This window comes from Heteronotia binoei, chromosome 21 (genome assembly GCF_032191835.1).
Source record: "Heteronotia binoei isolate CCM8104 ecotype False Entrance Well chromosome 21, APGP_CSIRO_Hbin_v1, whole genome shotgun sequence".
Classification (NCBI taxonomy): Eukaryota; Metazoa; Chordata; class Lepidosauria; order Squamata; family Gekkonidae; genus Heteronotia; species Heteronotia binoei.
In genome coordinates, this window is record NC_083243.1 from 183,663,674 (window position 1) to 183,678,925 (window position 15,252).

At 43.2% G+C, this 15,252-nt stretch overlaps 1 protein-coding gene across 1 annotated transcript in view; it reads right to left on the minus strand.

Moving 5' to 3' along the window:
- CNTNAP5 (contactin associated protein family member 5) overlaps window positions 1-15,252 on the minus strand; it is a 705,383-nt gene that overhangs the window by 423,997 nt on the left and 266,134 nt on the right. The window contains exon 4 of the mRNA XM_060261906.1: window positions 9,304-9,451. Within this exon, the coding sequence (XP_060117889.1) occupies window positions 9,304-9,451 (148 nt within the window). The remainder of the gene's footprint in view (window positions 1-9,303; window positions 9,452-15,252) is intronic.

Here is a 15,252-nt window from a genome sequence, read left to right on the forward strand (position 1 = left end):
CTGAAATATAAAGATCCTAACCGAGGCCATCCCTGCCCCTGGGTGAATTAGGCATTCATCTGGGGCACCAGTCTTGGGAATGTCAGACTTGGAACTTCAAAGTAAAACGGACCATCATTTGTAGCCAAGTTAATCCATTTATTTGAGAACTAGTGGTCTGAGTTAGAAGCAAGTTGAGATTGATACAGTTGACAGTGAAACATACTATTTTATCCTCTAACATCAAAAGCTAAACAATAAAACCATTCTCACACTTTTGGGAGGCAATTGCCGGTTCCCATACCTTCTTATCTCTTTCCCAAGGAAGGAACCCTGCTGGTTACCTTGCGGTTTGCTATCTTCAAAGGCTTGCTACATTTGTTAGGACTATGCAAGGAATTCCCATGGGAGTTAGTGGCTGTTACAAAGGCATTTGAAATGCAAACTTTTATTCTCAGGGTTAGTGGCACCATTCAAGATGGAGTTAGTTAGGGCAAGGGAACCTGGATGGTTTAAAGCACATTTAAACAGTCAAGTTACAATGTCTGACAGGGAGGGGGTGGCGAATTGGACACCCCCCCCCACATGACCAGGGGTGTTTTTTTGAGCCTGAATACAAGTGCACCAGCTCAAAAAGAGCCCTGCAGCCATGGTCTCCTCCCTTTCCTGGCCTCTAGGCTCAGAAGTGGAGCTGCGCAGCTCGCCAACTGGGCTCAGGGGAGAGGCTGCACTGCCGCAGCAGCTTCCCCAAAGCCTGGCTCACTAGCTATGGCAGCTTCCCCAAGAGCTGGCTTGCTGGCTGGGCTCAAGGGGGTGGAGCTGCGCTGCCCCAACAGCTTCCCCAAAGCGCACACTGGGCTTGGGAGAGGAGCCATAGCACTTCCGCCTTGGGCAGCAGATTGTCTAAGGCTGGCCCTGATCACAACCATCACTTCATTTTCATCTCCTGGAATTTCAAACAACCAACCTGACATTTGTGTGCCTTTTCTTCTCGTTCTTTGTTATCCTGATCAGATTGCTGGCTGGAACTAGGCACTAAATGGCTTGTGCATTTTGATTGTAGTATTATGAATTAGGACTATTCTCTCTCCTTCACACACAAGAAAAATGCTCTTCGCTCCTGGAAGTTCCATGCTCAGGTGTCAAGGAGAAAAGGAACACAACAGTACTGCAACTGTATGACTATCTTTCAGAGAAGGAGAATTCGGAACCCCTGTAATTTATTCTGACTTGACCACCCATTGCAACGTTTTGTGAGCACCCCCATCAAGTATTCAAAAACTCCTAAGGGGTGTTAGCAAGCCTGTAGCTATGGCCTCCGACTCAGAACCCCCGACCCAGCAGAACAACAAGGGAGAGTGAGAAGCAGCCATGGTAGGTCTTTGTGCTCTCACAACTGGCTGGCTGAAAAACAAAATCAATGAAAATGAAATTAATGGAAAACAAAATGATAAAGTTGCAAGTATTACATCCACAATGTTAATGAAAATAAACTGAAATACCAACAAATGAACAAATGGTGTCCAGCAATCTGATACAGAAAGTTCAAGACGAATTCAGACTCAGGAAAAAAATGGAGGACGAGAGAACAGAAATCATCAAAGTCAAACGTGCCTAAGGATGCTGTGAATTCAACTTATGCAGTTCCACAGGGCCTGTAAGATAGAGATGTTCTGCCAGGCTACTTCCTGCCTCCCCCACCTCCCAGGATAAGGATATACAAATTCTGTAAATTGTTATTGAGTTATCTATGGTCTTTAACTGCTTTTACCTGATTATGAAATGTTGCCCCCTGCTTTGAGCCCTGCCACTCAGAGGAGGATGGGTTAAAAGTGGAATACAATAATAATGATAATAGTTGAACGTACAATGTTCAAAGGTATCAATCAGACATGAGCAGATCAGTTACACAGGTGTTGTCCCACAGCAAAACTCTTATCTGGCTGTGGGACAACACCTGTTCCTGAAAATCCAGTTGCATCATACTGCATGTTAAGGAAGGAATACAATGAAGCCATTTGCCAACCAGCCACGAACAGGCCAATGACCATTCAAACTGATCACTGAAAAATCTGCTTCTCGTTCACAACTGGTGAGCCAAACTGCTGGGTGTTTAAGCACACTTAAGCATGTCTTGAAATAATTGTGCTGATCGGTCTTTTTAAAATGTTTCTAGCAAACAATGCTGATTCAGTGACAAAGAGAGAATTTGGAGGGGGGTTGTGTTTTGTCTTTTGCATAAGCAGTGGTTCCCACTACTACCATATCCAAATTGACTACATTAATTTTGTTTTCTTTTAGCTGGAATTTTTCAGGTTATTTGTGGTATTTTTCTGTTAACCTAGTATGTAAGTTTACCCTTGATTTCCAGTGGTTAGTCTGTCTTAAATGTCTGTGTTATTGATTGCAATACATATAGAAGAAGAAGAAGAATTTTGACATACTACTGTTTTGTTGCTTTCGCATGCTCATGCTACTCAGATCAAAGGTTTGCTCAATTTGTTAATTTTACAGCCTACTGCTGTTTTGTTTCTTTCGCATGCTCATGCTACTCAAATCAAAGGTTTGCTCAGTTTGCTAATTTTACTATTCCTATTTTACTATTACTATTCATTGTACCATTTAATAGTACTAATACTATTTAATAGTACTAATTTTACTATTACTATTCATTGTACCATTTTACATTCTAAACCGCTGCCTACCAGATAATTTTACTTCACTGTCATTGGTTCTTAAATCTGTACCATGTTGCATTCTGGGCCACTGCCTACCAGCTATGTATGGCTGTGCTCAGCTATGTATGGCTTTGCTCACTGTGCTGGATTCCTCGTCTGTATCGGTGTAGAAGTTAGCAGATTTGTGAACTGCCTGTGTCTGCCTCTGCCAGTTCACTCGATGAGGAATAGTTCAACACAGTCCACTCCACACTGTGCTTCTTAAACTATTTACAAGGTTTATTATACACATATATACAGCTCTCCAACATAATGCTCCACCAGACAATCAATAATACTGAGAGGATAGTTGGTTCAGCACAGTTCCAGTTATATACATTTGTGGTTAATTGCTGAACCAATGAGGAAACGGTGCTGAGTCATTCTGAGTCAGTTCTGCACTCCTCACCTGGTTACATCATCCATCTGGCCAGAACCAGTTCTCATATGCCAGATCATCTTCAGTCCATCTACTTGACAGCTATTTGATAGCGGCTGTCAGTTGCATTGCCTCATGCCTTACCAGGCATTATTTTCTATGCCAACAGTCTGATAAAGTGTGCTTAAGAGCACACGAAAGCTTACGTTCTAAATAAAAATTCTTTGGTTTTAAAGGTGCAACTTGACTCTTGCTTTGTTCAAGAAAAAGAATTGTACTTATTCTCAATACAAATTGTTTTCACCAGTCATACTCTTTAAAGGGTTTGCTCTTTCAAAGTTTGCTCGAGAATTCAATAATCAGGAAACTGCCCTGGCCAGAAGAGCAGGAGGAAAGCCAAAGGCTTCCTGGGGCTCTCAACTGTTGGTTCTGCCTTTTCTGTTTTCTTACTAATCTTCCAAATGTCACTTGTGCCTTCTCTCTGCTTGCCCTTTTAGGGATATAAACCATCCACCTCCCTCCATCCCTTAATTCTGCCTGGATGCTGCTAGTGCAAATACAGCATATTCTGCCTTTGTGCTCACTGGGTAATTCTGTCTTGTGTTCCTTAAAGTTCCAGGTGCTAATCTCTGCCTACCTGTTCTATTGCACTACTGCCTGACTTGCCTTCCTTAGAATGCCAAATGAAAGTCACTTCCTCCTCTCTCTGTACCTCTGCTGGGCCTTTCTATGAGCTTCAAGTAAACATCTGCCTCATAGGCTTAAACTACGGTGGGGCTAAGGGGCTTGAGCTCCCACTGGATTTTTCCAGAGGGGGTTGAGCCCCACCTGGGCAATCAATACAGGACTTGGGGGCTCGGGGGCTCAGGGGCTCAGGCCTCTCCCAGGCAACCATTGCCAGGCATAGTGGCAAACTCCTTTGAGTGTATGAAAATGTCTTTCAATCCATTTTAGATTTTCAAGAAGGAGAAATAATGACCTTCAAAGGCATGAATGGAATAGTGGATCCTGTGAAGAAATGCATTTTTTGCCTGGGACTTTGTGAGGCAGGAAAACTACCCCCCCCTGTTTTTTTTTCCCCCTCTGGGCCGGAAAAAAAGGAGTCAGTGGTGTAATGATCTTCCAAGCTTACCTTTTTACAAATGCTAATAGACCTAGCAGAGCAGACAATAGATAGATAGACAGATAGATAAACACCTCCCTTCTCCCAGCAGCAAACATATATGTGGAAGTTGTATTGACCTAAGCAGGCCTGGTGCTAGGTTTTTTTGCCACCCAAGGCAGAACCCTGTGCCCCCCCCCCCCCAGTGTCTAATCATGCACGCAATGCGGGTGCACATGCTGCAATGACATCACCAAGAAGTGATGTCATCACAACAGTGCACAGAGTGCCCCCTGCCCAGCAGCCCTGTCCCACCTCTTCCCCACCCAGCTGTGATGTGCCACTCTGCCTCCCTCCCAGCATGATCACTGCGCTTTGCACCTCAGCCCCACCAGCTGAGTTGTTGTGTGCATCTTATCCTTCTTCTTTTAAGAATGCACTGAAGGACGCTTCTCCCCCCTCCTTTCCAGAACTGGAAGGGAGGGGGAGCCAAACCTTCTCCAGTGCATTCTTAGAAGATGAAGGGTAAGATGCATGCCACATCGGGGGAGAGGTGGAGTGGAAGGGACGGGAAGGGAAGAGAGGGGGTGGAGGCCTCCCATGTGCCCAGTTGCCAACAGGGGGTTCAGGATCCCTGCCTTACAGCCCAGAAAGAACACTGAGTGCCTTCCCCTGCCCAGCGTGCTCTAAGTTCGGAGCACGCTAGGCAAGGGAAGCCACATTCTTTCTTGGCTCTGAGGATCAGGGTTGCCCCTCTGACCCCTCAGAGCTGAGAAAGGCTCAGGGACAGCATGAGCAGGGATGGGGATGGGGTGCCTATCCCTGCCTGCACCCCTGTGGGAGCCGTCACCCCAGGCCATCGCCTAGTTTGTCGACTCCCACTCACCGGCCCTGGTCAAGGGGGTGGGGAAAGAGCTTTGATAATGTTTCTGGCAAAAGATTATCTTGCTGCTGGATCCATCAGAGAGCACAGATCTTTCACCTGAGATCTTGGAAAGTTGGCTATTTTGTCCATCCATTCATCCATCCTAGAGGTCTGAAGGATGCTTAATACTGTAAATGATAATTATGATCTGAGCTCCATGGTGCATTGCCAGGAAGAACTAATTGGAGTAAAAATGTCTAAGTAATTGAAAAATACATACAGCTAAGATTGAAATAACACATTAGGTAAGACATGAACATTGCAGTAAATTGGTATACAGATAATAAAGCAATTAACAATGGATGTGAGAACTAAGTTTGAGTCCAGTGGCACCATTTAGATCAACATAGTTGATTTCTGGGTATAAGTGAGAACAGAGTGACTTAGCATGTGTAGTGAGATATTGTAAAAGAAAATTATGATCTGAGCCCCGTGGTGCAGAGTTGTAAAGCTGCAGTACTGCAGTTTGAGGTCTCTGCTCACAGCCTGAATTTGATCCTGGCGAAAGCTGGGTTCAGGTAGCCAGCTCAAGGTTCACTCAGCCTTCCATCCTTCCAAGGTCAGTAAAATGAGTATCCAGCTTGCTGGGGGGGGGAGTGTAGTCTGCTGTGAAAACGTGATGTGACATCACCCCAGTCAGAAATGACTGGTGCTTGCACAGGGGACTACCTTCACAATTATGATCTGAAAAAGTTTTGGTCTGTATCTTTGGACTCTCTAGATTAATTACCAAGGTTTTGATATCCAGAACACATCAATACTTAAATGTGTTTGGTGTCTGTTGAAAAGAAAAAAGCTGTCCTTAACCCTGTCTGGCTGCATCCATTCTCAGTGTGGCAGCAGTCAGACTGCAAGGCCTTTGTCGGGCTCAACATACTTGCTTGGCTCTGACTTACATTTGGGGAAAAGTGAGATTTGGTGGAGGGGACATGAAGGTCATAGGCCTGTTAAAATTTCCTTTTGTCCCGTGTGCAGTCCAGAGACAACATTGCCAAGGAGTGCGCACTCTGTACATGTTCATGCTTTTCATTTTGTTGTTACCTAAAATGGTGTGGTACAGGTTCAAAGGGGCAACCAACTAGCTAATGGATTCAAGTGGGGTAGCCATGTTGGTCTGAAGCAGCAGAACAAAGTTGAGGTCCAGTGGCACCTTTAAGACCAACAAAGTATAATTCTAGGTATAAGCTTCCGTGTGCATGCACACTGTTTTATTTAGATCCAGGTGAGTAGCTGTGTTATTCTGAAGGAATAAAGTTTGAGTCTAGTGGCACCTTTAACGAAGTTTTATTCTGGGCATAAGCTTTCATGTGCAAGCACATTTCATCAGGTACAGATGAAACGGGACTTAGAGTAAAAGTAGTAGATGATTATAGATGGTGCATCTAGGTGATTATAGCTGAGATTGGATGTGAAAGAGATCTGTGAATGGCAGTAAATTAGCAAACAATTACAAGAGTTAACAAGCAGGCGTGGGGACAAGGTTTGAGTCCAGTGGTACCTATGAGTCAAGTAAAGTTCCATTATGGGTATAAGCAAGAACTGAGAGACTTAGTATGTTCACTCCCTAAGATTAATTGAAACAGATTTCTTCAAATATTATATAGAGGTAAGGGGGAGGGGGTTAAATTGCCAGGAAGAGCTAATTGGAGTAAAAATGTCTAAGTAACTGAGCAATACATACAGCTAAGATTGAAATAATATATTAGGTAAGACATGAAAATTGCAGTAAATTGGTATACAGATAATAAAGCAATTAACAATGGATGTGAGAACTAAGTTTGAGTTCAGTGGCACCATTTAGAACAACATAGTTGATTTCTGGGTATTTTCTGGGAACAAACTGACTTAGCATGTGTAGTGAGAGAAGAAGCCAACATCTCTGTTAAGTCCTGGGGGTTCCATTGTTCTGAGTTTTGTAATAGCTTGCAATTCAGCAGTCTCCTATTCCCATCTGTTTCTGAAGCTCGTTTGCAATAAGCAGCTACATTAAGGTCCCCCACAGAGTGTCCTGGAAGGTTGATGTGTTCTTCTGTTCTTGCATATGTTGGAAGCACTCCTTCAGGCATAGATGGCAGAAAAAGTCTTTCAGATCCCCAGAGGCAATGGACACAAATCTGACCTCAAGACTCACAAGACTGAGAAACCTGTGTAAGAGAACATTTGAACTTTTCAGGACACTCAGTGGGGACCTCAGAGTAGCTGTTTTATTGCACATTTGCTTTGAATGCACAGCAACTGTTTTCTATTCTGCCCTAGCTCAAAGACTCCAGACATGCATTTACTAAATGGTATCTGTGATGCCATAATTTTGTAAATTCCAGTACAATACCTTTATAAATAAGGCAGAAATAAGACACCTGTAAATGAACATCCGGGGAAACTTTTTAAAGTTCCCCTAAAGGCTTTTCTGTGTTGCCCTTTACTGTCAAATTTGTGACCATTAGTTTATCCTATGCACATGATATGCATATTTGCAGACCTTAGAGTGACTATTGATTCCCAAAGTGAATTTCAAAAACAGGACACAGCAGGAGACTGCTGAGATACAACTATAACTACTGGCCAACTCCTACCTTTTCCTGGGTTTGGCCCCGCCCGGGGACATTGTTAGGGGGATTCCTGCTAAATTTCTGGGGAGCATCTCCCTAAATCCCCCATAGCCCCGCCTCCATAGATAGTCAATATGGAGGCCCCTCCCCGTGATGACACAGGCTCCTCCCTATGACATCATTGGATCCAGTTCTTTTAGGGACCTATCATAGTAATGCCTCTGGCTGAACCCCAGCCCCTTCTGGGAAATTGGAAAGTCTACGCCCTTGATCTGCCTATCTTCTTTGAAGAACGACAGTTTATGTTGTCTTACTGGAAGTGCAAACCCCTGCCCTATGCGAAATTCTAGCTTCTTTAAATGACCAAATGCCTCATTATTCAGTATAAGAATTCCCTTAGAAGTATAAATGTCTCCCCACATCTTATGGTAATTAGAAGTAGGTTTCTAAATATTTTGGCATCCAATTATTTTTGAGTCACTAGTCTTTATTTTAATTTCCTATGAAACGGGATCTTTTCATCCTCTGTCTGAAATTGGGCAGGCAGCCCTTGGCTGAAGGGCACGGTCCCTGAAAATTCCATACAAATTGTACATAAAACAATTATAGCCAGAAATATTTCACATTGAAACCGATGGAATTAAAAGCAATGAATGTGTGTGTTTTTTTTAATTGTGATAACCTACATAACCAAACAATGAAGATTCTGAAGCAAAACTCAAAATAAATTGCACATCCCCGTTTATAATTAGATTTTTTTTGTTTCTACAATAGTCCTGACTAAAACCTTCAATTATCTATTCCTGAACCTTAATTATCTGGCTCGCTAATTTATAAAGTTTCCCAATGTATTCTATCTGAGTACACCATTACATAAATTATGTTCTTTGTTTCCCAGTATTTTGCATAAAAGGACTATTGTCTTTATAATACAATGCATGATATTCTTTTTAATGCTCCTTCTTCTACATTATGTTTTTATAAAGGTGTCAAGTTGCTAGCTAGAAAAAATAATAATAATCAGAATGTTTGATATTTGTGGAAGCGAAGGACACTTTCCGACACACACACACACACAAACCCTTAAAAGTTATTGTGTTTTCCAACCAACTACAGGTTGGAAAATTGCTGGAAATCTTAGAGGAGGAGCCTGAGGAGGATGGGGGGAGGAAAACCTCAGCTGGATATAATGCCATAGAATGGATCCTCCAAATCAGCCAGTTTCTGTCTTCTGGAGTTCAGTTGTAATTCAAGGAGATCTCCATACCCCACCCAGAGGCAACCCTGAGTGTAAGTTAATTGTATCTTAAGGCAATCACATGCACATTGCTTCTCAAGTCTATTAATAAATGACTCTTTAAGACTGCCTATCTAAAATAAAACATAATGTTATACTTGTCCAAAAGACTAAAATAAAACATGATATTGTACTTGCCCATATGACAATCCACTTTAGACCTGTTTACAGCATTTTGTTTTTTAGGTGTCCAACACATACAATTTTCTACTGAGTGTACACGTAGTGACAGACTTACTGTTTATATAAGTAATGTCTGAAATAGCCCAGACATCAAAAAGACATTTTTTCTTGGCATCCCTGTCAAACTGATGACACAATACCCACAACTTTGGTAAAAATATTAAACACTTACTATAGGAACATCCAAAAACCTCAACCCGGAAACCTATTTTTCCACTGAAACTCCACTTCAGAGGAACGAAGCGCACAAAACGAGCCTTCACAGAGTGCAGAAATTTGTGCTGTATTACACTGTCAGCATTGACGTTTCCTGGAAAGATCTGAAAAGACAATGAAACTTCGATAAAGTTTTTAAAAACTTAATTTATGCAGCAACAGATTACATATAATTCATTTTTCCTCATTGAGGAAACATAATCAACTCCATTGTTGCCCATCTAACATACCTAAGAGTAAACAGGCTCCCTTATGTGTGGATTATGCATTTTGCAAAATCAGGTCACCCACAGAGAAACAGAGGCTTCAACAGCCATAGAGCAAATTACCCTGAAGGAGACATGGAACTGACTGTATATGTATCTGCTGTGTGCAGCTTGGATCTGGAAAATGATGAATAAGTTTTAATAGACAATGCTGTTTTAGCTAATCCATGAATTCTTGTGAAATTGAGATTGTGACATAATGAGATAGCTTGCAGTGAATTGTGATTTCAGCACTCCTTTCCACCAAAACTTTGCAGTCTCTACAAAACACTGCTGCATCATTGATACTTAAAATAAAACAACCCCCCCCCCCCAAAAAAAAAAACCCTAACTACCAACAAGTGTTCATCCAGAATCTCCAAGAAGGTTCATGGTTCATTCTGAAAGGGAAATCAAACTTCTTGATTGTACTGTTTGAAGGTAAGTCACATATTAATAAACATGACAAGAATGGAGAGGGGGAGGGGAGAGAGAGAGATGCCTGCACCACAGCCTTCTCATGTAGAGTCTAGATTTGCCCATAGAAACCTAACATGACTTCAGCTCAGTGATGCCTAGAAAGCAATCAGATCAACCACATTTTAATGTCAGCATCGCAGTTCAATTCAGTCCATAAAAAGAAGAAGATATTGGATTTATATCCCGCCCTCCACTCCGAAGAGTCTCAGAGCAGCTCACAATCTCCTTTACCTTCCCCTCCCGCACAACAGACACCCTGTGAGGTAGATGAAGATATTGGATTTATATCCTGCCCTCCACTTCGAAGAGTCTCAGAATGGCTCACAATCTCCTTTACCTTCCTCCCCCACAACAGACACCCTGTGAGGTGGGTGAGGCTGGAGAGGACTCTCACAGCAGCTGCCCTTTCAAGGACAACCTCTGCCAGAGGTATGGCTGACCCAAGGCCATGCTAGTAGGTGCAAGTGGAGGAGTGGGGAATCAAACCCGGTTCTCCCAGATAAGAGTCCGCACACTTCACCACTACACCAAACTGGCTCTCCACTGAAAAGGAGGAAGTACAGCATTTATACAATTAAACAAAATCTTATGTACGATTTGGAATTAACACATATGTCTACCCTGATGCTGTTATTCTTTGCAGCAGCTGGGGACCAGACTGAAAACACTACTTAAGCATCAACCTTTGACAAAGCAGCTGCGAAAAAACCAAGCAGAACCTTGTAGCTATGGATGTACAAGAATGGGAGAGTCAAGTTCCTTTAGAAAAAGACTCTCTGCTCATCGAAGCATAATGGATGAAATGGTAACATCAAGCTCAGGCTGATATTTCTATCTCACTTGATAGCGTGAGCCCCAGAATGGCGAGTGGTGGTATATTTACAGGTGGGCACAAGCTGGCTACCATAATGACTCTGGTGATTATCTTGTCTCCCACTTTATTAGGCAGGTAATGGGGGAGGTATGAACTGTGAATGGAAGGAAGCAGTGCTGGCACACAACTGTGAATGGTGAGGTGGCAGATTGGAGGTTAACTACTTTCCTGGGGAGTTATTTTAAGAGATAGCTAATGCTCTCTCCTCGGTCAAAGTCACAGAGGTGATCGGAACAAAAGAAAATGAAAGCTTAGAAATGTGCAAGGTGCCCACATCACAGATGTCTGTAATTTGCATTTTTTTTTTTTTGCATTCTTACTGTTAAGAAAGTGCAGATGGAGGGCTCTGCCCACTTCATCCCACTGAACAAACAGTCCACTCCATTCTTGCTAATTGAGACTGAAATCTTATGCCAACTCGTACACCTGCAAGGCACATTAATTTCAAGGGAACTGACTGCCTGTGCAAACTATGCTTTTTCCTTTTGCAAAATTCCCCATTATCACCTGCACTATATAACACCTCATTGACGAAATGCAGAATTTTTGTCCCAAGCCTCATGTGATGGATGTGCTCAGCAACTCTTAAAAAGTCATGCAAATCAAGCTCCCTACATTTTGTGAAACCTTAACTTTGGTTTATATTTTATGGTTTTACTTTCAGCTTTATAACAACCGAAATCCCCACACAAGGAAAGCTGAGAACTTTGAACTGGAGATAGTGCATATTACATTATCACTGGCAAATGGTCTTTCATTATGATCAGCAACGCAGAGAGACATACTGATAAGAATGCAAAGGTTTTTGGGGGAAGATACAATGGGCGTTTTCCCACAGAGCTTACCTCGGAGCGACGTCCCTCTTCACCGCGCAGCGGATTTCCCATCAACTGCTCCGCATAACCAGGAAGTGCCGGACCTTTTGCGTCACAGATGTAAACCACTAAAACCCAGTTTACGTTAGCGACGCAAAAGCCGCGGCTCTTCTTGGTTCTGTGGAGCAGTTGGTGGGAAATCCGCGCAGATGCTGCGCGGTGAAGAGGGACGTCACTCCAAGGTAAGCTCTGTGGGAAAACGTCCAGTGTCTCTCTTTGTAACTCATACTACTCTCATGTCGTCAAGGCCTAATTTAAACACGACACTGGTGAGGAAGAGCGCTTTGCCAATCAAATTTGTATGAGATCAGTGTCTCGTTTAAATTGTGCTCTAACTAGCGCAACATAGTTAATCTCCTATATCACCCTAGCACAATATCCACAAGGGCCACAGATATCTGTTTTTGCAAACTAAGCATTCATAGCTTCTTTGCATGGGTTGAAAACCTGAGCCTGTGCAAGCCACACACATAATCAGCTTCACACTTAATTCAGAACTCAGTGGACCATCCACACAATATAGTTGCCAATTTTGGGTTGAGAACATGGCTCCTCCACCCGAGGAGCCAACCGCCACCTGCTAGCGGGGGCCACCTTTGCCCCACCGGAAGGAGATTATGACATGGGACACAAGCGTCCTGGCACAAGGTAAGTGAGAAGAGGGGGAGGCAGTGAGGTATAGATACCTGGCTCCTCCTTTTGCTTCCCCTCTTTTTTTGCCTCGTGCTTGGTGCACCCCCCCACTCTGTATAATATGTAGGCTGTGCTAGGAAAGTTCCCCCAATGTACCTGTGCAAGCCACTGGGAGTGGCTTGGCTGCATGTCACTTGCACAGGCCCACTGGGGGGGAGTTCCCCTGAGGGGCTTGTGTAAGCAGCATGCAGCCTGGGTGCTTTCATCCCCTCTCTTCCTCCCCGCCTGATTTGATTCCTAGCCACCATCTCCCCCCACACTGGGAGTGGCCTGGCTGTATGTTGCTTGCACAGGCCCATCAGCCCCAATGGCCTGTGCAAGTGGCACACAGCCTGGACACTCTGGGCCTCTCTCTTCCCTCCCACCTGAAATGACTCCCAGCCGCCCCCCATCCGGAGCACATCTAGCTCCCAGGAGTAGCAAGACAAGGCAACACATGCAATCCAGCTTGTCCTGACCCAACTGAGGGCTGCTGGGGGCAGGGCTTAGCTTCCTTTTTGGCTGCCCACCCACCCAATTTACTTTCTTACTTACGGGTTGTGAGGGAAACTTCTGCTTTCAAGGCCGAGGGGAATCCAGGGGTGGGAGGAAATGCTTTGGAGGCACACAAGAGGGCTTCATGAGCTGCATGTGGCTGGTGAGCCACAGTCTGGCCAGCCCTGCCATAGACTCCACCCTCCAAAGCAGCCATTTTCTCCATCCCTACCCCACACGTGGTATCCAAGAGTAATGTTTCTTCCAGTCATGATTGTGTTCACAGGGGCAGCATTTATAGGAATAGTGGGGAGGCATTTACACACAAGAAAGTAAAGTTCTCAAGAACATCACTTTGATGTGAGTGAGTGAAGGAGAGCAGAATTTTCCATTTCTTGGGAGGGTGTTGACCAGAGCCCATTTATTTTCTCCTCTGGAACATAGGAAAGTACTCTTAACTGAGCCGCTCTTATCTCCTTAGTTCTTCACTTACATATTCTCATCATGGACTCTTCCTCTGTCCCTTCAGATGTTGACAGTAGCATGTGATGAAGTATGAGGACACTGGGAGCTGGGTATGACATATCAGATGAAAAGGAAATGTACAATATTGCTGTTGGCTTCGAGAAAGCCAGTAGCGATTCTATTGAACTTTCAGTGAAGGAGAAACCTATGAAATGCTTTTACTTCCTTCCTCAAACCAGAACTTACATTCTAAATCCCTTATTATTATATTTATACCTTGCCTTTCTTCTTTTCGAGAAAGGTAGCATATATATCATCCCCAATATGTCTCCTATCCAGGCTTGACCAGCTCCAAATCTGCTTAGCTGAAGCATCATGCATCTGTTAACTATACCCTGGGACTAAATGCCTGCTTGTTACAGGTACTAAATCATTCTGCCATTTCATTTACTGACATTGCCCTTCGCCAAACACTATTTCAAAATTCCTTAAAGCAAATGGAGACAAGATTATAATGAAAGCCTATATATTGGTGTATTGCTGTTCTCTTATTGGCGTGTAGGGGTGTATTGCTGTTCTCTTTCTTCAAAATCTTGTCTTCAGTGGTCCATTGTCCATTTATACATACGTCCATTTATACATATATACAGACAATTAACAAGGCATAAGAAAACAGTGGCATAGGGAGAGGCAAGAGGCAGGCAAAAGTCACAGAACTGATGTTTTCCACGTCCAGGACTCATTTTTAATGCCCACTGCGGAATGGTAACAATGTGACAGGGAAGTCATGTGACATCAGAGTCACATGAAAAGAAAAGGAGGAGCAAGAGTTGTGAGCTTTTCAGTAGAGGGGTACAGCATTGTCCGGCAAGTGTACTCAGAGCTTTGGAGGATCAGCTGTTGTGACTGGAGGGGTATGGTGGGCTGGCTCGGAGAACACCAGGGAGATTTTTCACAGGACAAGAGGGTCTCTGAATCTGACTCTGCTGAAGAGGAAAACTCTCCACAGTTGAATTATTTAACCTCAGGTTTCTGCTGTTCGTCTCAGTGGTAATGCTAAGAAAGGCAGGAAGGAACCAGAGTATTCTTGCTATCTACGTATGCACACTAGCAGCAAGAATCTTCAAAAAGTGTCAGAAACTTGTGGGGTCTTGCAGTTGCAGGCTAGCAGGTGAGACATCAGCCTGAAGGTCTCGACCCACTGTCAACTGGATGGCCACTCTGTGAGACAGGATTTTGGATTAGAAGATGGACCACTTGTCTCATCCTGCAGGGCTCTTCTTATGGTTGTATAATTTGTGCAGGGTCTGAACCAAGAGCCTAGACATGCTATCCCAATGCCTGGCCATGCTTGACAAAGCAATGGTTTCTGCCTGGCCCCATGTAGCTGGCAGTGGTTAGGGCTACAATGGAATGCATAATAATAATAATAATAATAATAATAATAATAATAATAATAATAATAATAATAATAATAATAATAATAATAATAATAATAATAATAATAATAATAATAATAATAATATTTTTTTATTTCTATCCCGCCCTCCCCGCCGAAGCAGGCTCAGGGCGGCTCACGACATAAAATACACATTACATCCGTTATACTTATAAAAACATGGTTAAAACAGTTATAAATTATTAAAATTAACAAAACAATATGGCATTATAAACATTAGATTTTTAGTGGAATTCAGAAAATAAAGACATTTCCAGCAGCATACCTAGCTTTATCACTAGTTTTGTCACTAGTTGAAGGCCATCTTGAAAAGGTGGGTCTTACAGGCCCTACGGAATCG